Genomic DNA, 26261 nt, shown 5'->3' on the forward strand with positions numbered 1-26261 from the left:
CCTGAAGGTAAGATTTTTTAATAACCCCAACAACTGAAGTTGCTTAAAGAAAATGAAACTCAGCCTGTGCTTGAAGGATAGCTGTGGTGCTTTGTGTGTTGGAGGGAAGAGGTAGTGACCAGAAGAAACTTTTGTTTGGTGTTTCACACAGAGAAAGTAGTATGAATAAAGGAACAAGAGCAAGGTATTTCATGGCATTGTGAAGAATAACAAAGAATTGCACTTGGCTAAAGCATAGGGTTCAGAAAGTGTTGATAACCAAAACCCTGACACCATCTGTGCGGAGTGGACCGATGGAACCCATAGCTACCCTCATTCCTAACTTCCAACCTTTGATTCCTCCCCCTTTCAGTCAGTGGGGTCTTAGGTAAGATGACCACAGTGGTGGAGGTGAAGGGTAGAGAAACGAGGGCAGGTGTAAGATGTTTCAGAGGCAGAACAGACAGGACTGGTTATCTGACATTACCCTAAATGCCTGTCAGGAACTCTCATAGAATCTTGATACCAGAGATTCCAAGATGGCAACAGAGTGGCAGACATTCTAACTGCCACCTCCCAGGACCAAATTGGATTACAACTCAAATTAAGAACAATCATCGTGAAAAAGCAACTTTGGACTAAACTAAGAGGAATCTATAACTAAGGATCACTGAAGAAGCTACATCAAGACTGGTAGAAAGGGTGGAGATATGAAAGGGCTGCTTAGCTCCCAGGAGTGAGCAGCGGCCCAGAGGGACTCTCATGGCGGGGTGGGCTTCCCTGAGAAGTGTGGGTCTTCAGTCCCAGGCCTGGAGCCCCAGCATAGAGCCCCAGAGCCTAGAAGAGACGACCAGAGAGCATTTAGCTGTGAAAAGAGCTGGGTTTTTGTCTGCAAGAAAGAGACACAGCCTGACCAGGCAGTGGCACAGTGGATAGAACATCAAACTGGGATGCGGAAGGATCCAGGTTTGAGACCCTGAGGTCACCAGCTTGAGCGCAGGCTCATCTGGCTTGAGCAAAAAGCTCACCAGCTTGGACCCAAGGTCGCTGGCTCGAGCAAGGGGTTACTCGGTCTGCTGAAGGCCCGCAGTCAAGGCACATATGAGAAAGCAATCAATGAACAACTAAGATGTCGCAAAGAAAAACTGATAATTGATGCTTCTCATCTCTTTGAGTTCTTGTCTGTCTGTCCCTATCTATTCCTCTCTCTGACTCTCTCTCTGTCCCTATAAAAAAAAAAAAAAAAAAAAAAAAAGGAGAAAAAGAGACACAGTTCTCAGACAGCAGATTCAGTTTTAAAGGGCCTGCAGAGAACACCTCATTTACAGCCACTCACCCAGGGTTCTGGGGGAGGGAGAGCTGAGAGGACTGAGGTTGCAGGAGGAAAGTGTAAAGTTGGAGGCCCAAGGGCAGACACAGTAACGGTGACCGGGACACCTGTGCTGAGTCATTCTCCAATACTGAGGTGGACATTTTCATGGGAGGGGCACTCCCATAGTCTAGCACCAGCTGGGGGAAAGACAGCTGCCCCACCCCCAGAAATCTCTCCAGCTCCAGCCAGGGCATAAGGTCTGTCCAAAAGGCAACAAAGCAGGGGGCAGGTCAGTGACTCAGATTTCCAGTGAGACCTGAGCTATATCTCTCCCTTCCAATGCTAACATACCCTGCCCACAGAGAGCTGGGTGAGCAGACCCCCACCTCTGATTCTCAGAGGCCATACCCACCACACTCCTGTGGCCACACCCTACAGAGGTTTGTAAAAAAAAAAAAAGTCTGGATAGAGTGACAACTGGGGCCAAGAAGAAGGCCACACCCACTACCCATTCTAACCCTTGGATCTCTGCTGGACAAAGCAAACAGCCAACAGTAAGAGGCAGCAGAAAGAGGAATTTAAGGAAATACAGACTTTTCTGCAGCTCACCTTGTTGGGAAAATAAAATTCGAGTTTCCAGCAGAGGCTGAGGGATTAAACCCTGGAGTAGGGGCCATGCCTGTACTGAGCTACTGCCCAAGAGAACCCTGAAGTAGGAGATCCCACTAATGTTGTATTCCCAACCTCAGCTGCCCTAACCCAACAAGCTTGCAATCTGTACAGGGTTGGTTAGGTGAGGCCAGTCGGGCCCACACTACAATCTTTCAACAGAAGACCTGGAAAGATGTGGTAGCTGCAAGAGGAGGTGGAAAAACTGAAAAGCGGAGGCAAATCTTTCAGAGCTTGCAGCTTTTATGGAGCTGCTTACAGCCCTAAGCAGGAGGAAGCTGATCCATATAGACAGATAGACCCCTCCCACACTACCCAGGCACAGAAATCACCAACACAAACAGCAAAAAGAGCAGTAGCTGCTGACAAGTAGCCCACAGCAGATAACAAACAACAGATGATGCCAACCCAAGAAGAAATAGAACCAAAACAACTGATAGCTGGAGGCAGACAACTTAAACCCTAGACCCAGCTAGCTATTCAAATAACACACCCAAAGGAGGAGTCTATACACAGAAAAAAAAAATGGGAAGACAGAGAAATGTAATCCAAATGAATCAACAAGAGAAATCCCCAGAAAAAGAACTGAATGAGATGGAAGTAACCAAATTACCAGATGCAGAGTTTAAAATAATGATTGTTAGGGTGCTCAAGGATCTTAGAGAAACAATGGATGGATATATTGAGCACCTAAATAAAGAGATAGCAAGCATCAAAAAGGACATTGAAATCATAAAAAAGAATCAGTCAGAAATGACAAATACAATATCAGAAATGAAGACTACACTAGAAGGAATTAACAGCAGGCTGGATGAAGCAGAGGATCAAATCAGCGATTTAGAGGACAAGATAAACGAAAGCACAGAAGCAGAGCAGTGAAGAGAAAAGAGGCTCAAAAAGTCTGAAGAAACTCTAAGAGAGCTCTGTGACAACATGAAGAAAAACAACCTCCACATAATAGGGGTTCCTGAAGGAGAAAAGAAAGAACAAGGGATAGAGAATCTGATTGAAGAAATCATAGCCAAAATCTTTCCTAAATTGATGAAGGAAAAATCACAGAAGTTCAAGAAGCACAGAGAGTTCCATTAAAGAGAAATCCAAAGAGGCCTACACCAAGACACATCATAATTAAAATACCAAAGTTAAGAGATTAAGAAAAAATACTAAAAGCTGCAAGAGAAAAGAAGTCAATTACCTACAGAGGAGCCCCTATACTGATGACATCTGATTTTTCAACAAAAACACTTGAGGTCAGAAGGGAATGGCAAGAAATATTCAAAGTAATGCAAAACAAGAGCCTACAACCAAGACTTCTTTTTTTTTTTTTTCAACCAAGACTTCTTTATCCAGCAAGGTTATTGTTTAAAATTGAAGGAGAAATAAAAACTTCTGAGACAAAAAAAACTAAAGGAATTCATTACAACTAAACTAATTCTGCAAGAAATGTTAAGGGGACTGCTGTGAACAGAGCAAAGGGGAAAAAAGAAAATCTAGTAAAAGAGGAATGTAGATTTAAAGAATAAAATGGCAATAAACAACTACATATCAATAATAACCTTAAATGTAAATGTATTAAATGCTCCAATCAAAAGATATAGGGTAGCTGCATGGATAAGAAAATAGGACCCGCCTGACCTGTGGTGGCGCAGTGGATAAAGCGTCAACCTGGAAACGCTGAGGTTGCCGGTTCAAAACCCTGGGCTTGCCTGGTCAAGGCACATATGGGAGTTGATGCTTCCTGCTCCTCCCCCCTTCTCTCTCTCTCTCTCTCCTTTCTATAATGAATAAATAAAATCTTTAAAAAAAAAAAAAAAAAAAAAGAAAATAGGACCCATTCATATGCTGCCCTCAAGAGACCCACCTCAGGGCCTGACCAGGTGGTGGCGCAGTGGATAGAGCATCGGACTAGGATGTGGAGGACCCAGGTTCAAGACCCCAAGGTCGCTAGCTTGAGTGCGGGCTCATCTGCTTTGAGCACAGCTCACCAGCTTGAGCCCAAGGTCGCTGGCTCGAGCAAGGGGTCACTCGGCCGCTATAGCCTCCCGGTCAAGGCACATATGAGAAAGCAATCAATGAACAACTAAGGAGCCGCAATGAAGAATTAATGTTTCTCATCTCTGTCCCTTCTTGTCTGTCTGTCCCTATCTGTTCCTCTCTCTCTGACTCTGCCTCTGCCACAAAAAGAAAAAAAGAGACCCACCTCAGAACAAAAGATACACATAGGCTGAAAGTGAAGGGATGGAAAAAAGTATTTCATGCAAATAAAAATGAAAAAAATAGCTGGGGTAGCAATACTTATATCTGACAAAATAGACTTTAAAACAAAGGCTATAGCAAGGGATAAAGAAAGTCACTACATAATGATAAAGGGAGCAATCCAACAGGAAGATACAACCATTATAAATATCTATGCACCTAATATAGGAGCACCTAAATATATAAAGCAGATTTTGATGGACATAAAGGGCGAGATCAACAACAATACTATAATAGTAGGGGATTTTAATACCCCATTAACATCACTGGATAGATCCTCAAGAAAGACAATTAACAAAGAAACAGCAGACTTAAAGGAAACACTAGATCAACTGGATTTAATAGGTATCTTCAGAACCCTTTACCCCAAAGCAGGAGAATATACATTCTTTTCAAGTGCTCATGGTACATTCTCTAGGATAGACCACACGTTAGGACACAAAGCAAGTCTCAATAAATTTAAGAAGATTGAAATCACACCAAGCATCTTCTCAGATCACATTAGCATGAAACCAGAAATCAACTACAATAGAAAAACTGAAAAACACTCAAATACTTGGAAACAAGCATGTTATTAAATAATGAATGAGTTAACAATGAGATCAAGGAAGAAATAAAAAATTTCCTTAAAACAAATAAAAATAAACATAAAAACTCAAAATTTATGGGACACAGCTAAAGCAGTCCTGAGAGGGAAGTTCATAGCATTACAGACATACCTTAAAGAGCTAAAAAAATGCTCAAATAAACAAGTTAACCCTGCATCTAAAAGAACTAGAAAAAGAACAGCAAGTAAAGCCCAGAGGAAGTAGAAGGAAGGAAATAATAAAAGATCAGAGTGGAAATAAATGACATAGAGGCTTAAAAAACAATACAGAGGATTAATGAAACCAAGAGCTGATTCTTTAAAAAGGTAAACAAGATAGATGAACCTTTAACCAGACTCACCAAGAAAAAAAGAGAGAGGACTCAAATAAAATTAGAAATGAGAGAGGAGAAGTAACAATGGACACAGCAGAAATACAAAGAATTGTAAGAAAATAATATGAAGAATTGTATGCCAAAAAATTAGACAACCTAGGTGAAATGGAAAAATTCCTGGAAACATATAATCTTTCAAAAATCAATCTGATAGGAATCCATCTGGGTCCTGCTTCAATGAAAGTAAAGCCTGCCAGGTTTACATGCCTTTGCTGTGAGGAAAAAAGGACATTGGAAGGTAGGCTTCCCCCTCGCTCCTCTAAGGGAGGGTTCAGTCTCTTCCAGCCCTGCCCCAGCCACCTATGACCTAACCTTGCCCAGAAAGCTGGGGTTTGCCACTGAAGGCTGAAGGTGCCCAGGGCCATCAGCCCCATCTACAACACTGTGGATGAGCCTAGGGTATTTCTTCCAAGAAGCAGGTAAACTGATCTCATTTGCACAAGGGCCACTTAACTATGTCTTGCCTGAATAGTCAGGTTTTTTATTCTTCCCTCGAAGATCTCTGTTGTGGGTGTTGATAGTCCTATTTTCTGCTGCTTTGTTTAATATATAGTGTTGCCTTTATTCCTCCTACCTCAATGCCCCACTCATATTTCAGGCTGGGACCTACTCCTAATTTAGAGCTCTCTTTCCCCCTTTTGCCAACTTCTATTATGAATCTACCTTTGCCACCCAGCTTAGTGTATCCCAAGGTTCTCTTTACCAAGCCACAGTCACAGAGTTCCAGGAAAAAGCAATCTGGTCTCATCTCTCCAGGCAGAGGAGAACAGAAGCTCCATCTCCACACATGCTGCAGATGGCTTTTTCAGTCTACCTGAATCATTACCAGCTAGAAGCAGCAGTCATTGGGACTTGGACGTGAGCTGCAAAGTATAGAATTGTGACAACAATTCCAGTGCCATGCGGACTTTTCCTGGATGTGGACTTTTCCTGGACTCCTGCTCCTTGGGACAGCTCCTAACAGACTGAACTGGGGTTGGGTTGCATTTTTCAGGGATTTGGCATAGTGTTGGGGCCAACTTGGACTTGGTGAACTTGTTAAGGACACTACTCTTTTATGGATTTTTGCTGTATTGGCCAAGAGTTTGCTTAAAGGCTTTAATCATTGTAATATATATATATATATTCCATATATTGGTGGGACATAAAAATGAGACTAAAAGACATGGACAAGAGTGTGGTGGTTATGGGGGGGGAGGGAAGGAGGGAGAGGGGAAGGGGAGGGGAGGGGCACAAAGAAAACTAGATAGAAGGTGATGGAAGACAATCTGACTTTGGGTGATGGGTATGCAACATAATTGAATGACAAGATAACCTGGACATGTTTTCTTTGAATATATGATTTATTGATGTCACCCCATTAAAATTAATAAAAATTTATGTATAAAAAATCAATCTGGAAGAATCAGAAAACCTAAACAGACCGATTACAACAAATGAGATTGAAACAGTTATCAAAAAACTCCCAACGAGCAAAAGTCCTGGGCCAAATGGCTTCACAGGTGAATTTTAACAAATATTCAAAGAAGAACTAAATCTTATTCTTCTCAAGCTATTTCAAAAAATTCAAGAGGAAAGACTTCCAAGCTGCTTTTATGAGGCAAGCATAATCCTCATTCCAAAACCAGGCAAAGACACTACAAAGAAAGAAAACTATAGACCAATATCCCTGATGAATTTAGATGCTAAAATTCTCAAAAAATATTAACAAACTGGATCCAGTAACACATGAAAAAAATCATACATCATGATCAAGTGGGATTTATTCTGGGGAGGCAAGGCTGGTACAATATTCACAAATCAATCAAGGTGATTCATCATATAAACAAAAAGAAGGATAAAAATCACATGATAATATTAATAGATGAAGAAAAAGCATTTGATAAAATCCAGCACACATTTGTGTGCCAAAACTCTCAGCAAAGTGGTAATACAGGGGACATACCTCAACATGATAAAGCCATCTATGACAAACCCACAGCCAACATCATACTCAATGGGCAAAAATTAAAAGCAATCCCTTTAAGATCAGGAACAAGGCAGGGGTGCCCCCTTGCACCACTCTTATTCAACATAGTTCTGGAAGTCCTAGCCACAGCAATCAGACAAGAAGAAGAAATAAAAGGCATCCAAATTAGAAAAAAAGAAGTAAAAGTATCATTATTTGCTGATTACATGATACTGTACATTAGAAAACCCTAAAGTCTCAGTCAAAAAACTACTGAACCTGGTAAATGAATTTAGCAAGGTGGCAGGATATGAAATTAATATTCAGAAATCAGAGGCATTTTTATACACCAACAATGAACTATCTGAAAGAGAAATTAAGAAAACAATCCCCTTCACTTTGCAACAACAACAAATAAAATGAAGTACCTAGGAGTAAATTTAACCAAGGAAGTTAAAGGCTTGTACTCAGAAAATTATAAAACATTGATAAGAGAAATCAAGGAAGATACAAACAAGTGGAAGCATATACCATGTTCATGGATAGGAAGAATAAACATCATTTAAATGTCTATATTACCCAAAGCAATCTATAAATTCATTGCAATTCCTATTAAAATACCAATGGCATACTTCAAAGATATAGAATAACTATTCTAAAAATTTATATGGAACTAAAAAAGAACACAAATAGCCTCAGCAATCTTAAAAAAGAACAACAAAGTTGTTGGTATCATACTTCCTGATATCAAGTTATACAACAAGGCCATTGTACTCAAAACAGGTTGGTACTGGCATAAGAACTGGCATACATATACCAGAACAGAGAATCCAGAAATAAACCCATACTTTTATGGACAATTGATATTTGACAAAGGAGGTAAGAGCATACAATGGAGTAAAGACAGCCTCTTTAACAAATGGTGTTGGGAAAATTGGACAGGTACTTGCAAAAAAATGAAACTACACTACCAACTTACACCATTCACAAAAATAAACTCAAAATGGATAAAAGGCTTAAATGTAAGTCATGAAATTATAATCACCTTGGAAGAAAACATAGGCAGTAAGCCTCCGACATCTCTCGCAGTAATATATTTGCTGATTTATTTCCACAGGCAAGTGAAATAAAGAACAGGATGAATAGATGGGACTATATCAAACTAAAAAGCCTTTGCCAGCTAAGGACAATATGAACAAAATAAAAGGAGAAACCACACAATGGGAGAACATATTCAATAATTCATTTCATAAGGGGTTAATAACTAAAATTTATTAAAAACTTCTAAAACTCAACACCAGGAAGATAAACAATCCAATCAAAAAATGGGCAAAAGGAATGAATAGACACTTTTCCAAAGAGGACATACAGATGGCCAAAAGGCATATAAAAAATGTTTAATATCACTAATCATTAGAGAAATGCAAATTAAAAACAATGAGATACCACCTCACACCTGTCAGAATGGCCCTCATTAACAAAACAACACACAATAAGTGCTGGTGAGGGTGTCGAGAAAAGGGAACCCTCCTGCACTGCCGGTGGGAATGCAGACTGGTGCAGCCACTGTGGAAAGCAGTATGGAGATTCCTCAAAAAATTAAAAATGAAACTGCCTTTTGACCCACCTATCCCACTTTTAGTAATATATCCTAAAATTCCTAAATCACTAATTCAAAAAAAAGAAATGCACCCTCGTATTTATTGCAACATTGTTTACAATAGCCAAGATCTGGAAACAGCCCTAGTGTCCATCAGTGGATAAGTGGATTTAAAAGCAGTGGTACATATACACAATGGGATACTACGCGGCCGTGAAAAAGAAGAAAATCTTACCTTTTGTGACAGCATGGATGGACCTGGAGACTATTATGCTAAGTGAAATAAACCAGTTAGAGAAAGAAAAATATCATATGACCTCACTCGTATGAGGAATCTAATGAACAATGTGAACTGAGGAACAGAATAGAGGTAGAGGTGGGATCAAAGGGACCAGAGAGAAAGCAGTCAGAGGGGATTGGGAGGAGAGGATGGGGTCAGAGAAGGGAAAGAGATGAGTGAAATTATATATACATAACACAGGGTTATAGAGAGCAGGACAACAAATTCTGGAGGGAAGGAGGGAGAGAGTGGGGGTAGGGGAACACTGGGGTAGGGGGGGAAGGGAGATATATTTTTGGTGGAACACTTGAATCTATGTAAGCACAATAAATTAAAATCAATAAAAAATTTTTAAAAAAGAAATGATACCAAAGAGGAGTTAGGTCCTGCCCTGGAAGAACTTATAACCCGAGTAAGGAGAGGGAATCAGACATGTCAACACATGAGTGAAAACCATGTTATATGCTTCCCTAGACGTCAATACAGGGTTCCAGAAATGGAGGACATCAAGGTGACCCTGACGTACAGCACATACCTTGGGACTTCTCACTGTTCCCTCATCTCCTCTCATTTCTGTCTTCTAACACTTGACTTCACTCTCTGCTGATCCATTCATAATTTTCACCCCCAGGACAGTATTATTTTTTAACTCATATTTCAGTATATTGAAAAATATCTAAATAATTCAATGTGTTTATTTTGTGTCCCCCTAACTTAGTGCTTGCTTTTTGCATTTTTTATGTAGCCTAAGTCACATTGCTGGCTGTCCTCACCATGCCCTGAGATTGACCTGGTCCCACTTCTGAGGTCTTCTATTGAATCTCAAGAACATGTCTGACTGAAGAACATTTTATTTGGGTGTTTACTTGGTCATGAATTTATCTACCCATCTGTTTAGGAATAGTTTACACAAGTTTGTTTTATGTCCTATCTCTTTCTGGAAATACTTGAGAATGTTTGCATAAATGTGATTAGACCAAAAAATAAATTAACCAGGTGATGTATTGTAGCTTTAAGGCATAGATAGGGTCAGCCGACCAGGGAAGTAGGGTAGAAAGAGAGAAATTAAACCAGCTGCCTGGCGCTGTCCTTGGTCCTGCCACTCACTGCCATCCTGCAGGACTCTGCCCTTGGCAGGTCCCTTGCTGCCACCTGGATCCTGCCTGAATTTGCACTTCTTGGTTCCTTGCTGTTGTATGTCACCCATAGTCTTGCTGACTTCTGACTTCTTGACTTGTCACCAGCTCACCACTTACCTGTCCCTGACCTGGGTTTCTGAGGTTACGTATTACTCAACCTCACCCCGCCTAGAACAGTCTTGCTCAGCAGCCTCAGGTTAGTTTCTTTGAAACAAGCTAGAAATCTGGCAAACAAACAAAATTTAAAAAGTCTTTGTCAACGTTTTATTTATTTTTAAAAAAATTTGTTTACCGACTGTTGCCTCCTTGCAGAAGTTATTTCCTATGAGCTGATTACTACATAAAATGTTGTTTCTTTATTATTAGTTCAGAATTGGCCCTATATTAGCTTTGAGTGGCCCTTTATATTTCTCCTAATATGCAGGGCAAGTCTTATCTCCCTCTCCCTGGTGGCAGCAGAAATCATGTAATGTTATACTTCTGCCAGCCGAAAATGATGACTGAGCCTGATTTAATGTGTTTAAAGTCTAAGGCTTTTAAAGAGACTTTTAATCCTCTTGTTCGTCTAAGACAGATTAATTTCTTCCAGTTTTCTACAAAAAGGTTATTCTTTTTCTAATGTGTTCAGCTTCAGTTCTGTAGGTACAGATATACGTATCTTGCTTTAAGTAGACTTGATGTAGAAAAGCTTGGATTTACTTTAATCATTCAAAACAACTTTTCATAATTAATCCAAAAAACAAAAAGAAGTTATATTCATGAAGTTGTTTTAAAATTATGATTGGATATTGACCGAAACTGTAATGAATATGAAGGATGAATATATAGCTTGACTTTGGGGTGTGTGTGTGGTAGGTAATTGATTATAATCTAATTTTTAAAAATATACATTAAGTTACTAGATGCATCGTAAATAAATAATAATTTCAAAATAAAACCCAATTGCAAAATTCAATTACAGTGCCTCTTTTCAGATATCTTTTACAAAGTGTGAGATATGTCTATAAATATCCCAGAGTGCACGGTTCTGAGCCCCAAACCAGACAGAGGCAAGCAGCTGTGTTTGTAGGTCAGTTATGGTTTAAATGGAAAGTTCTTTTTTCTGTTTAAGTGCTTTCATAAGCTGGATGGTTAATGTTGACGTTTTATTGATGTAACTCCTGTGGCTTTGGCTTTTAGCCAGAGATTTTTATTAATATGATGGTTAATTAGCTTTATCATAGATGGTAATAGCCAGCGTTAAGCTTTTTTTTTAATGTTTTTTTTAATTTATTTACTTTTTTTAGATTTTTGTATTTATTCATTTTGATTAGAGAGAGAGGGAGAGATAAAGAGAGAGCAGGGGAAGGAGCAGGAGGCATCAACTCCCATATGTGCCTTGACCAGGCAAGCCCAGGGTTTTGAGCCGGTGACCTCAGCATTCCAGGTCGACGCTTTATCCACTGCGCCACCACAGGTCAGGCCGCGTTAAGCTTTAATACACATTTCCTGGGTGGAAAAAGAATCTATATCCTTTTAAAGATTTAATATAGAACAATAAAGTATTTTTTATTAAAATGCTTTAAATAAAATGTTATCTAAAGACAATCTAACATGTAATTAGTTAAAATTGTTTTGTCTTGTTTTCTCTTTTTTTAAGTGGCATGCAAGTTTTTTTTTCATCTAGGGAATTGTTCAGATATAAAGGCATAGGTATATTTAGGACTGTTCCGGAGCGTCACATGGCTTTAGGGTGAGAAAACAAGCGGGTGTCGACTGGGCTGATGACAGGAGGAGCCTTTTGTTGTGTATCTGCATTGGGAGCCCAGCCTTAGCACAGCCTGGTGTGTCCTGTTTCTCAAGAGCAGGAACAGGAAGGGGCTACAGGTTAGTAAAATTATTACCGGCCAGGGCACACAGGAGAAGCGCCCATCTGCTTCTCCACCCCTGCCCCTCTCCTTCCTCTCTGTCTCTCTCTTCCCCTCCCGCAGCCGAGGCTCCATTGGAGCAAAGATGGCCCGGGTGCTGGGGATGGCTCCTTGGCCTCTGCCCCAGGCGCTAGAGTGGCTCTGGTCGCAACAGAGCGACGCCCAGGAGGGGCAGAGCATCGCCCCTGGTGGGCGTGCCGGGTGGATCCCGGCCGGGCGCATGTGGGAGTCTGTCTGACTGTCTCTCCCCATTTCCAGCTTCAGAAAAAAAAAAAAATCATTAGAAGTTGCAAACCGTTCCTATCCTTTGAACCTGCGGCTCCAGTTCTGGGAGTATTCTTATTCTAAGAAAATAATAGAACACTCTTAAATATTTAGCTACAAGTTGTTAATCACATCATTAAAGCAATGAAAAAGTCATAAAAAAAAACAGGCTATAGGTGGAAGCTTTCAAACTTTTCCCCTTAAACAAGAAAGCTCTTTTTCAAGGAAAAATTTGCAAAGGATTCCAGATATTAAAGGAGAGAAAAGGGAGTTGCTCCTGTTGGACTAAGGAGGTGATCTGGGGCCTCAGCCGCACGCCTCTCCCTCTGGCAGGGCCCTCGGTCACCTCCAGCTCATTTTTCTGAAAGCCCTGAGGGACATAGTTTAACAGAACACTTCAGATGAAAATTTTTTGGCCTGGAAAGATGTTCATGATCTGTTACATTAAAAAGCAGGTATGAAAACACTGTGTAATTCTGATTTTATAAACAACATGTGTGCTTCGATTATGCCTTTGCATTCTTTAATCTATGTGGTGTGTGTGTGTGTGTGTGTGTGTGTGTGTGTGTGTGTGTGTGTGTGTGTTTATGGCAAAGAAAACTGTTTAGCAAGAAATATAACAGGTGTTCAAGAGTTAACTGTTTAAACTCTGGAGTGTGAATATTTTAATTCCTATTATTTTTGCTTACCTGTAGTTTTTAAATAAATGTTTGATTTGAGAAAGAGAGAGAGAGAGGGAAAGAGAGAGAGAGAGAGAGAGAGAGAGAGAGAGAGAGAGAGAAAGATCCATTTGTTGTTCCACTATATTTGTGCATTCATTGGTTGATTCTTGTGTGTGTCCTAACCGGGGATCTAACCTGGAATGTGGTGTATCATGATGAAGCTCCAACCGAGCTACCTGGCCAGTATACTTATCTGTAGTTTTAAGGTTTTTTGTTTGTTTGTTTGTTTTGTATTTTTCCAAAGTTAGAAGCGGAAAGGCGGAGAGACTCCCACATGCATCCAACCAGGATCCACCTGGCATGCCCACCAGGGGGCGATGCTCTGCCCATCTGAGGCGTTGCTCCATTGTGGCTAGAGCCATTCTAGCTCCTGAGGCAGAGGCCATGGAGCCATCCTCAGTGCCCAGGCCAACTTTGCTCCAATGGAGCCTTGGTTGTGGGAGGGCAAGAGAGATACAGAGAGGAAGGAGAGGGGGAAGGGTGGAGAAGCAGATGGGTGCTTCTCTTGTGTGTGCCCCAACATTTAATCGAACCCGGGACTTCCACACATTGGGCTGATGCTCTACGACTGAGCCAACCAGCCAGGGCCTGTAGTTTTTTTTGTTTTGTTTTGTTTTTGTCATTTTTTTTTTTTTTTTTTTTTTTTCTGAAGCTGGAAACGGGGACAGACAGTCAGACAGACTCCCGCATGCGCCCGACCGGGATCCACCCGGCACGCCCACCATGGGGCGACGCTCTGCCCACCAGGGGGCGATGCTCTGCCCATCCTGGGCGTCGCCATATTGCGACCAGAGCCACTCTAGCGCCTGGGGCAGAGGCCACAGAGCCATCCCCAGCGCCCGGGCCATCTTTGCTCCAATGGAGCCTTGGCTGCGGGAGGGGAAGAGAGAGACAGAGAGGAAAGTGCGGCGGAGGGGTGGAGAAGCAAATGGGCGCTTCTCCTGTGTGCCCTGGCCGGGAATCGAACCCGGGTCCTCCGCACGCTAGGCCGACGCTCTACCGCTGAGCCAACCGGCCAGGGCCAGGGCCTGTAGTTTTAACTTTTAAATAATGACCATGCGTTGGTTTTTAATAAGAAAATATTTTGGTTTAAATATATATTAATTTCAAGCTTCGGAATATATAGGATGTGACACTACGCAAGCAACGTTTAACTGTTTAAAAGAATATTTGCATAAATAGTACTTGTTCTAGTTATCTACTGCTACATAATTAATCACCCCCAAACCTTAAGTCTTAAAATAACGACCATTGATCATTTTATTGTTTTTCAGTTTCTGGGGTCAGTGTCTGGGACAGGCTGTGTGCTAGGCAGCCCTGGCCCAGATGCTGTCATGCAGGTGTATGTCAGGTGACGGCTGCAGCAGCTGGCATTGTCCAGGCCTTTCTCTTCATTTGAACCCGGGGCCTCTTCATGTGGTCTCTCTGCAAAGGCTGCTTTCTTCACAGCATGTGTGGACCTCCTCACAGCGTGGTGGTGTCAGGGTAGGCAGACACCTCGCGTGTGGCTAGTTTTCCAGAGTGAGTGTACCAGGGAACAAAATGGAAGCTGCATCACCTTTCATGGCTCCAGCTCGGATGTTACCTAGAGTCACTTCTGTTACGCTTTATTCGTCAACAATCACGAGCCCATCACGACTCAAGGAGAGAGTCACAAGGCAGGATGAATAAGTTGTGAGGGCCCATGAATAATGAAAATACAGGGTCCTTTATTTAATACTCATTAAGAATCTCAAGTCAAGGGCAACAGAGTGCTAAGTTGCCTTCTATGTGTGGGGCCTGGTGTGACTATGCAGGTCACTCCCTGTGAAGCTACCTCTGGGGAGGGAGTACCAACCCCCATCTCTGTATAAGAGGAAGGTCAAGACCGTGTTATAGAAGAGCATGTGAAATGGGAGTTAATGGTAAGACCATCTTTGGAAATAAATAAAATCTGCCACAGACTCTAGACTCACCTTCAGTGAATTAGGTGGCTCACATGGTTACTACCCAAAACTAGAGTTAGCCATTGACTACTAAGAAGGGAGACACACTAGCAGTCCAGAAGCCAGGCTGCTATCAGAGTGACAGGGATGGATTGTAAACTCACTGTGGAGAGACATTAGTTGTCTCTAATTAGAGGACAGCAAAAAATGCCTATTTTTATATCTGTTATGGACTGAATTGTGTCCCCTCCAAAATTCATAGGTTGAGGCAGTCACCCTCCAATGTGACTGTGTTTGGTGATACCAAGCGTGCGCACATACAGGAGAAAGGCCATGTGAGGACACGGGGAGGAGCCATCAGGGAGCCCGGGAGAGAGGCCTCAGGGGGAACCAAACCTGCCGACACCTGGCCTCGGACTCGACGCCTGCAGACCTGTGAGGAATACATTTCCGTTGTTTAAGCCCCCAGTCTGTGGCATTTTGTCATAGTATCCCAAGTAGACTAATATACTACCTAAGACTCATACATGTTTACTTGTCCTTTTCAAATTTTTTGATTAGTCATACTTAATCTATTGAATATCCTAAGCTCTCTGTCAACTTCCAAGGAAAGCAGATCTAATAGCAAATTCCATGTCTTAATTAATGTCCTTTCTTTAATAATATTCTAATGAATAAAGGCTTTATTATTCGTTTTTCCTAGAGTGTTGCTTATATCTGATAAAGGTTTATGTTTACTGTAATAACTTTAGTTCATTCATGGATTTGCATGTAAGGTAATATTGCTTTTAATCACTGGAGTCAATTAACTGCACACATTGCTATGCACAATTCATCTCATCTTTTCCGTGCATGCCACTCCTCAAGGGCTGGGATCTAGTTCACTGTCCCTTGAATCGGAGCTGGCCTGTAATCTGCTTGAACCAACAGAATAAAGTAGAAGTGTTGCCGGTGAGTCCAGACCTAGACTTTTAAAGGTGTTGCAGCTTCCATTTTACCTTCCTGAGAGCCAGCTGGCTGTAACAAAATTTGCCTATCCTGTGGGAAAGCCCCGTGGCAGGGAAAAGGTTCAGGTGGGGAGCTGGAGGCATGAGGATGTTGAGTTCCTGAAGGAGCTCCAGGAGGCGGGAAAGGCGCGCAGCTAAGGAACAGGAGGGTGCCAAAAACAAACTACACATGCGAGGCCTGGTGGTTTGGCCATGAGGGAACCAGGGGTTTTATGATGGTGGTCTTAATTGGCCTTGGAAGCTTATTGACCTCTGGGTTTGACACTTAGCAAGGTTGGGGCTGCCAGGATTACACTTAGCTGGTGTAGGGACTGTCAGGAAGATGTCCATCGTTGCCTCCGATGGTTGCTGGCCCTTAGATTTCTGGTGCAGGACACTTTCCCGAGGCATTGCCCTGGGGAATTGGCTCCTGAACACACACTGTCTTGCCAAAGCTCTATAGTGATAGCTACCTCAAACACTGTTGTGGGTTGCATTGTGTCCCCCTCAAATTTAGGTATTGAAGTCCTAACCCCTAATACCTGTGACTGTGATCTTGACTGGAGGCTAATTGCAGGTATAATTAGTTTAAATGAGGTCATACTAGTGTAGAGTGGCCCAAATCCAATATGACTGGTTTCCTTATATAGAGGGTAAATTTAGACACAGGCACATAGGGACTACGCAGTGTGAAGAAAAAGACAGAGGTCAGAGTAATGCAATGCAGAAGACAAGAAATGCCAATGGCTGCCAGCCAATCACCAGTAGCTAGGAGAGAAGCAAAGAACAGATTCTCCCTCAAAGCCCTCAGAAAAAACCCACACCTTGATTTCGGATGCCTAGTCTCCAGAACTGAGGCAATACATTTCTGTTGTTGAAGATACACTATTTGTGATGCTTTGTTACACAGTGGCCCTAGCAAACTAATACAACCGTTGGTGTCCCTTCTGCACCACCTCCCCCCATCCTGTCCTCTCATCTCTCACTTCTGGGTGGATGAACACAGGGGTAAACTTGCGCCCACAATGAGGAAGCTGCCAGATGGCCTCGCAACCCCATCCAGTTAAAATTGAACATCTCATTTCCTCAAAAGTATGATGAATGGCGATTTGTTATGTGTTTCAGGCAAAAAGAAAAGGGCAACTTTTGATAGGGAGACTCCTTTACTACCTCTGAAATGATACCAAAACTTTGTTTCATCTACATTCTCTGAGACCCTTCTACCCAAGAATGTCCTCAGTCATTCTGGAATCCAGAGATTTCAGAGAATCAACATTTAGTTGGTTTTTTCTAAGAAATTTGATTTAACCTAACTGTATTAGGATTGGCACTTGATTATTCTGATATGATGATTTGAATGATTTTTAGTGCCATTATTATTGAAATCTGACATTAGAATACTAAAATTGGCATATCTTATTCAGAGATGTTTTGTGCCTTAAAATAACAATAATATTGGGTGCATTGTGCAGTAATAGTGGAAATTACATTTGCAAAATAGTGGAAATAGAGCATTCTGAAATGCAAGAAATAGAAAAAGCACACTATCAGAGAAACACATGTTTCATTCACAGCATTTTGGCTATCAGGGCTCCTCAGTGCCACACCAGGCCTGGGCTGCATAGGTTAGGTCACCCTGTGCGATTCTGATTGAAGTAGAGAATTTCCAGTCACTGAAATCAAAAAGCAGTGGGAATATTGTCATGTTTTCATATGCTTTTTGCTCTTTAGAATGGGTTAGCCCCCAGTCTGTAGCATTTGTAAATGAAAATTGAACTTCCAAAGGAAGCACACATTTGCTATGATTTAGCCTACTAATTTGGTTATTTTCTAGTTGCTCATAACTTTTGATTAACAGCTTGTTTTAAAATGTTTGGAAAAACTATGTCAAGTATATTCCTCTATACTTAATAACTGTAGTTTTTAAGTCAATTTTAGGCTGATTACCTTTACCCTGTCTCTTTAATGCTTTGATTTATTGGTCATCCAACATATGCAAACTCACAGAAAACCATAGCACAATAAAAAGTAAATCTATAAGGAACTTAAGAAATTCTTGACTATGTGAATCGGCACAACAAATGTTGATTTGGGATTTTGGATAGTTTCTATACCACTTAGAAAATGTGACGTTTTGATTAAATAGGTCTTTTGGCAGCTTCATTACCCTAATTCAGGAATACTCTGCTTAAAGACTCCAAAAATTAAACAAAGTCAAGAAATGCCAGGGCCACAGAGATGAAAAAGGGATGAGTTAATTTGCTTGTGTCCAATTGACAAGAATTATTTCAGCCTTGTGTCTGTTCACATGAAATCTGCCTTTGCTCTGTTCCTTTGAGAAAAAAAGTTGTTGGGTTTTTGTTTGTTTGTTTGTTTAAATATTTCTCTTTGATTTTGCAACTGTTGAACCAATCCACCAGTTTATAGATAATATTCTTGGGCTGTTTCCATCATCACTTTTTCCCTTATGGACCAGGATGTACTATGTAAGGCTAGAGAATGACAGCATCTCCCACAGGACCTTTGGGTGGTAGGGAAAGACCGTTTTCTCAGAGCAATTATGTCTAAATTCTATGCATGTTCTCCATCCAACTCTGAAATCCTACATGAAATGTTATCACTGCACCGAGAGCCTCATGACTCAGCTGCATCCGAGAGACTTAGACATGCCAAGAGAGAGGAGAGAGTTGAGGCAGAATTGCTCTTGGTCCTCATCCATCCGCTGAAACAGGCAAAGGTATTTTACTTTATTGGGCAGGATATCAGTAACTTCAGCTGGCAGCTTCCTGAAGAGCTGATTAGGGCTATACTGTCACCTCCTGGGATGCTAGCCTTTACTCTATCATAGTGATTCCCTTTATCCTCATTATTCCCGTTGGTGACTGGATGCTGTCACCTTCCTGGATGTGGTCTAATTATCCACTTCTACTTCCTGTTCATTCCTTGGCAACAGAAAGTCACCTTTACCAAATCCGTGTCTGCGCATAGGGCTGTTTCATGGAGATTCTATAGGGGGTGGGCAAAAGTAGGCTTACAGTTGTTCATATGGAAAATAATGCAGTAATTAATAAGGTGACCAATCATCCTCCTTTAGGGAGGACAGTCCTTCTTTTTGTAAGTTCCATCCTCCCTCGAAAAGTGTCTTCCTACATGTCCTCATTTTTGATATTGGAAGACTAATCTGTAAATGTCCATATTCGATCAATGCAGAGTCAATTCATTGCGTGTGATGTGACGTATTTATGTATTTGACATGACGATTCATCAAGGATCAGTACAGTGTGGCCAGATGTGATTATGAGACGCATGCGCTCTGCATGGGAGACCTTGAGAGAGTGCACGAATGGCTTTGTGTACTTCTTTCTGAAACATGGCATGGCACATATGACATTGTAGACTCACGATTATTTCTTTCTCAGTGAATATTCAATCATAGACGGGTAAGCACAATTTACATTTTATTAATTTATTATCTATTTAATAATTTCCAAATATGATACGTATAATTTTATTTACAAGTATTTTCCCAAAATTCGAGTTTTAAAGTGGAAATCTAACCTCAAACCATATCTATTAATAACACATTTTGATTAAATAGTTGCATAAAACATGTTTTTTAATTAGAAAGTGATAAATACACCCAAGTATCACTCCAAATTAGTGGTTTTGTTTGATATTTAGTTTTGTTAATTTAGCTTCCAGAAAATTCACCCACCATGATGTAATGTTTTCAGTTCTTAATGTGCTTGCATCGTTCGTGTAGCTCTATATTTTATTTTTACTTCTAAATTTCATTTAAGAGATGGAAAAATCAAAAAAGAGAAAATGCCATTTCAACAATAAGTTGAAAAAGGAATTTCCATCCCTCATATGAAAGAAATATACCATTGTTTTCTGCAATATTTGCAGTGGAGAATTTTGTTTTGCAGTTGGAGGCAGAGCAGCGATAGTGAAACACTTGACCACCAACAAACATAAGCAATCATTAGATGCATCAGCTTCCAATTGTAAAGTAACAAGTTTTTTTTAAAACTTCAAACTATTCTGAAAATGAAAAACAGTTGGCTGCAATGGAAGGAACATTTGCATTTCATACCATAATTCACAAAGTTTCTGTAGTATGGATTGTACGATTAAATTATTGAAAAAAATTCACAATGCAAACTTTTCATGTGCCAGGACAAAATGTGAGGCTATTTTGAAATCAGTATTTAAATATTACTGTGACAAAATACTTACAGAGGACTTGGAAACTGCAGCATTTGTAATGATTTTATCTGATGCATCAAATCATAATGAAATTAAATTGTATCCAATAATAGTAAGATATTTTAATGTTACCAAGTGCATTCAAGTAAACATTTTAAATTTAGAATCCATTGAGGGCGAAACTTCTGAAATTTTGTCAAACCATCTATACCGAGTAATAAATAAAAACAATTTGAAATCCAAAGTTGTTGCACTAACGGCTGATAATACAAATACAAATTTTGGTGGGTGAAGATGCAAAGGGGTGAATAATGTGTATGTAAAATTACAAGAGTTATTCCAAAAGAAAATACTAGGAATAGGTTGTAATGCACATATTTTGTCAAATGCAATCAACACAGCGTCATGTGCCATGCCAATTGATGTAGAAGTAATAATAACTACTATTTATTTGTATTTTAGTTGTTTTACCATTCGCGTTGCTACTTTAAAACAATTTTGTGAAGAAGCAAATGTTGAATACAAAACTTTTAGGATATTCCAAAGTTAGATGGCTTCCTCTAACACCTGCTATAGAACATGTTTGACAATTATTTAAGCCTCTCTGTTCATATTTTTTAAGTTTAGACAAATGTCCTGAAATCCTGGAATCGTCTTTTAATAATAAAATATCTGAGATACTAATGTATTTTGTACATAATCAAGCATCTATTTTTCACAAAACGATTCAAAAGATTGAAGGTGAACACATTTCAGCTAAATAAGTTAGTCTTATTTTGAATGACTTTATCCTTCAATATAAATCTCGCTTTGAAGAAAAATTTCTTCCTTTAATTACAAAAAGAAAATTGTCAGACTTAGAGGAATCAAATCCAGGCATAACAGAAAAGTTTATCAAAGAAGTACAGAATTTTTACCAGACATGTTTTCAGTATATCAAAGAATGGTCTGAAACAAACATCACAGGAAATAACAGTTTTCAATGGTGTTTTTTTTATTTCATTGCAAGTATATTGGACAAATATTGAATCTTGTCTTGAGTTTTTATCTAAAGAAATGCCAGACATCAAAATAGATGACAACTATCTCTTTAAGGAAATTAGAAGACTGAATGTATATTTAAATTCTGAAAAATTAGTTCAGAGGGAAAATGAACATGTTGAAATTGATAAAAGATGGGTGGAAATATTCAGCCATTTCAAAAGTGAACATATTCCATGTGAAAATGTATTTATTCTTGTTCAATTTACATTGTGCTGCCCTGGAACTAATGCAGCAGTTGAGTTTTTTCAATTGCTAATGATTTTTGAACAAGTGAGGAATCAAGACTGAATGTTGATACTCTAGCTGCTGCACTTGCCATAAAATTCAATATGAAGAATGTTTCTTGGCCCTGGCCGGTTGGCTCAGCGGTAGAGCGTCGGCCTGGCGTGCAGGGGATCCGGGTTCGATTCCCGGCCAGGGCACATAGGAGAAGCGCCCATTTGCTTCTCCACCCCCCCCCTCCTTCCTCTCTGTCTCTCTCTTCCCCTCCCACAGCCAAGGCTCCATTGGAGTAAAGATGGCCCGGACGCTGGGGATGGCTCCTTGGCCTCTGCCCAGGCGCTAGAGTGGCTCTGGTCGCGGCAGAGCGACGCCCCGGAGGGGCAGAGCTTCGCCCCTGGTGGGCGTGCCGGGTGGATCCCGGTCGGGCGCATGCGGGAGTCTGTCTGACTGTCTCTCCCCGTTTCCAGCTTCAGAAAAATACCAAAAAATAAAAATAAAAAAAAGAATGTTTCTTGTTCAGATATTTCCAATATATTGTTACAAGATGACACGTTGACAAAAAATATTTATTCAATGGAAAGGTACTCATTATCTAAATGAGTTTTTTTCTTACAATTATTATTAAAAATTAATAAGCATGTAAGCATAATTACAATATAAAATATTAAAATGTTTTTATTATGCATTTATCATATTATAGTGTATTATTGTTGCAATGAATAAAATGTTTCTTTTATTTACAATATTGTTTTCTTTAATTTATTTTTGTCCTCTTTTTCATTGTAAAAAAGTTGGTTACCTTAAAATTAATAAATAATAATTCAAGAATACACTGTTTTTTACACTCACAACTGTAAATCTACTTTTGCCTACCCCCTATATAAAGTAATTCTTTAAGCTGGAAAGTACTCTGCAAATGTAAAATGGTGATGTTGATAACAATACTTCTTCTACTCATTCTCACTGACCTTTCTTCACGCTCCACTAGCACCTTATTTTCTATACCAAAAACCTTATAGGAACTTTCCTTAACTGGTTTTCCTCTTGTGGTTTACGGGGACTCAACATCATGTAGTGGTTAAGAACATGGGCCAGTAGACAGATTTGGTTCAGATTTCACCACTGCCTATCCGGCTGTGTGAAAGGATAGGTAACTGCGAGTCTAGTTTCCGAAACTCTAAATAAGGACATTATAAGAATCATCCTTGCAGAATTGTCAAAAGGAGTAAATGGATATTGCAAGATGAAGCACTTAGCACAGTGCCAGGCATATATAGGCTCTCGGTAAGTCATCAGCTTTCATTGCTTTCTGGGGATGTTTGGGGTCCTGTTATTCTAATGGACTTTGTGTAAAGCCAGCCAAAAGAGTGATTCTCATAACTTAATTAATTGCAAAATCTCTCCTACTCTCTTTAAAAAATTCTATCTCAGCCAGAATGTGAACTTGTATTCATTAAATGAACAGAGAAGGGTACATCCCCCCCCCCTTTTTTTTTTTCAGAATACTATACTGGTATATACTTTTTAAAGAAATCATGGGCCAAACCAGGCGGTGGCGCAGTAGATAGAGCATCAGACTGGGACACAGAGGACCCAGGTTCGAAACTCCAAGGTTGCCGGCCTGAGCATAGGATGAACCCATGGTTGCTGGCTTGAGCCCAAGGTCGCTGGCTTGAGCCCAAGGTCACTGGCTTGAGCATGGTGTCACTCAGTCTACTGAAGCCCCTCCTTCCCCAATCAAGGTACATATGAGAAAGCAATCGATAAACAACTAAGGTGCTGCAAAAAAAAATTGATGCTTCTCATCTCTATCCCTTCCTGTCTGTCTTTCCCTATCTGTATCTCTCTGTCCCTGTCACACAAAAAAAAGAAAGAAAAAAGAAATCATGGAATAATAATTTTACAAGTCCAATATTCTGATACCTGAGAATTCTTTCCCTGGCTTCCAGTCCTGATGAAGTTGGAGGAGGAGGCTCGGGAGGTGGTCCCTGCAGGCAGCGGCCCTCTGTCAGTCCCTCCCTGCAGGCCACCACTCTGTCTGGACAGCCAGGTTCCCTCTGTCTGGACTGCCGGGTTCCTCTCAGCAGCAGGAAGTTTCTGGGGAGAGGCTGCGGACTCGGAGTTTTCTGACACACATACTCTAGCTTCTCCCTCTGGGGCACCCATTCCCGTTGGGCAGACAGTAAGAGGGTCCTTTAAGACCTCTGACTGGCATTTCATTATTTGTAATATTAATATTTGGTGTGGAGTGAGGTTAGAAATTCCTAAGTGGCCATTTGAAAAAGAGCTCTAATTCTAAAATTTGAAAAATTCTGCTTTCTGAGGAGGCAGTTAAACAGTGATGTTTCTGATAGCAAGATGGCATTTTAAACAATGTTTCTTGAGTCTGCTAATCTCATTTTATCATTTTGTACAGATTGATGTTCTCATAGCAGATCTGGAGAGCGCAGAATGGAAAGTTCTGGAAAATCTTATTCTGGAAGATGTCCTTGAACAGATCGGACAGCTTGTCTTCGAGATCCACCTCCACTGGCCCGGGTTCGAGGTCAGCGGCAGTGACAGCAGTGTCGTGCGGTTCTGGTACAGCCTCCTCAAGGAGTTGGAGCTCAAGGAATTCAGGCTTTTCCACAGTTACAAAGATTTATCTAAACCTCAGCTATTTTTGAAGAAAGACATTTTCAATGCAAGTAGCTGTTATACTCTCAGTTGGGTAAATACAGGGTGGAAATAGGATGTAGGGCCCGGTCAAGAACTCAAGGAAGTCTTTGTGTGCAACGGAGGATGTCCGTGATTCTAATTAGCATTTTGCTTGTGCAGGCTCCCACCAGCTTGTTCCCCGGTTCAGGTGGAAGCGCTACTGCCTTTGTGGTACCTGCCTCGTGGTAGCGACACAGGAAACCCTTATGGAAGGGTAAACACAGGAGTGCCTCAGCAGACAGCTGTTCTCTGCCCTTACCCCGGCTTGTTGACTGTTTGCCTCCGGCAGGGTGGGGATGCTCATATTCCTTCACTTTATTTTTGAAGATAAATCCCCACTTGCTTCAGTGTTCTCTAAAATTCATTATGCATCTAGAATCCATGAATTCACCAACATGAAAAGGAAATTACATAAATTTTCCATGTTTACTGGGTTGATGAAATTCGTAAGTTAAGAAGCTACTGTTTAAAATAGGACCCTTCAGTTTGACCTGAACTCCCGTCTCTCCCAGTTCTTCCTGTTCACCTTGTCAGTAGCTCTCTTCGCACCTTGCAGATTTCGGTCCTTCTCCTGCACAGCCTTTGCTGAAGCCCCGCCCTGGTTTGTAAGGACCGCCGCTCCTGGTATCTGGGAACCGAGACACCGACTTCTGCCACTGAGTTTCAGACTCAAGAACAAGCTGCAACTCAGCATTCTTCTCACAGAGGCCTTACGGCCCCTTCTGTTCGTGTGAACTAAGCACAAAACAGAGTTTGAGGCTTTTATTGTTGCCTCTTCAGACTTCAAACCTGATTTCTCACTCACTGACTTATCTATGCTGTCAATTCTTTTTAAAAACAGATTTTTTTCTTTACTGTCCGTTGGTGTTTGATACAAGTTTGTGGCCTGAGGCCCAGAGTCTTTCCTGCGCTGGTTACACCGTGTTTCAGGAGTACCAATCCTTTTTATGTTTTAAAAAAAATATTAAGCAGAAAACGCAGGTTCTCAACTCTTCAAGTGGTCTTTTACACTTCTATTTGCAGGATTAGTCATTTACCCATATCAGTAAATTTTCAAAAATCCTATTTCAAATAAATTAATTAAATAATATAAAATAAACCAAATTATTACCTTATTCTAAGTTTATTTTCTGACACTTTTTACATTTTGACAGGAAAACCATACATACATTGTGTCCAAAAAATTTGGAGAGGGAGCCCTGGCCTGTTATCTCAGCGGTACAGCATCAGCCCGGCCTGTGGGGAGTCCTGGGTTTGATTCCCGGTCAGGGCACACAGGAGAAGCGGCCATCGGCTTCTCCTCCCTCCCACCCTCTCTCTCTCTCCTGCTCTCTTCTCCTCCTGCAGCCATGGCTTGATTGAAGTGAGTTGGCCCCAGGCGCTGAGGATGGCTACGTGGCTTCACCTCTGCAGCTAAAATGACTCCGTTGCCGAGCAATGGAGCAGGGGCCCTGACAAGCAGAGCATCACCCGGTAGGGGGCTTGCTGGATGGAAGCCTGGTGGGGCGCAGGTGAGAGTCTGTTCCTGCTTCCCTGCCTCTCACTTAATAAAAGTAAAAAGAGAAATTTTGGGAGGGCATAGAATACTGGTCACTAGGAAACTTTATTCCTCTTCCCAGTTTTTCATCTCCTTTTATCCCAGACAGTCCCTGGGCTGGCTCTTTGTTTCTTGCAACAGCTTGAGAATACCTCTCCTCAAGTGAGAAACAAAAATATGTTAGAGTTGGATGATCTTACTCACTTGGATTCAAAAGAAGTAAGACTTTCTGAATTAATGATGATATTTTAAAATTTAAATAAGGTTTTTATTTTAAAACCCATAGTACACTAATGAAAGGTGTACTTGAGGTGGGAGGGCCAGCTTGAGTAAGTGTGATTTGTAACAGCAGATCAGTTGCTTTTAATGTCCACATAATTTCAAAGGTACAAAGGGTCTATAGCTCAGCTGGTTGGAGCATCATCCTGAAGCACAGAGGTTGCCATTTCAATCCCTGGTCAGGGCACAGACAGGAACAGATTGGTGTTCCTGTCTCTCTCTCTCTCTCACTCCTTTCCTTTCTCTAAAATAATCAATAAAAATTTAGAAAAAAAAAGAGAAACAAATAAAAAACAAAGGGTCCA

The 26261-nt window shown here is 40.8% G+C and overlaps 1 protein-coding gene across 2 annotated transcripts in view; it reads left to right on the top strand.

Moving 5' to 3' along the window:
• METTL24 (methyltransferase like 24) overlaps positions 1 to 24965 on the top strand; it is a 133476-nt gene extending 108511 nt beyond the window's left edge. For both annotated transcript variants that reach the window (XM_066373475.1, XM_066373474.1), the window contains exon 5: positions 23860 to 24965. In XM_066373475.1, coding sequence (XP_066229572.1) covers positions 23860 to 24174 — 315 coding nt within the window. In that variant the 3' untranslated portion in view covers positions 24175 to 24965. The remainder of the gene's footprint in view (positions 1 to 23859) is intronic.
• The last annotated feature ends 1296 nt before the right edge of the window (positions 24966 to 26261 follow it).

This window comes from Saccopteryx leptura, chromosome 3 (assembly GCF_036850995.1).
Source record: "Saccopteryx leptura isolate mSacLep1 chromosome 3, mSacLep1_pri_phased_curated, whole genome shotgun sequence".
Taxonomy (NCBI): Eukaryota; Metazoa; Chordata; class Mammalia; order Chiroptera; family Emballonuridae; genus Saccopteryx; species Saccopteryx leptura.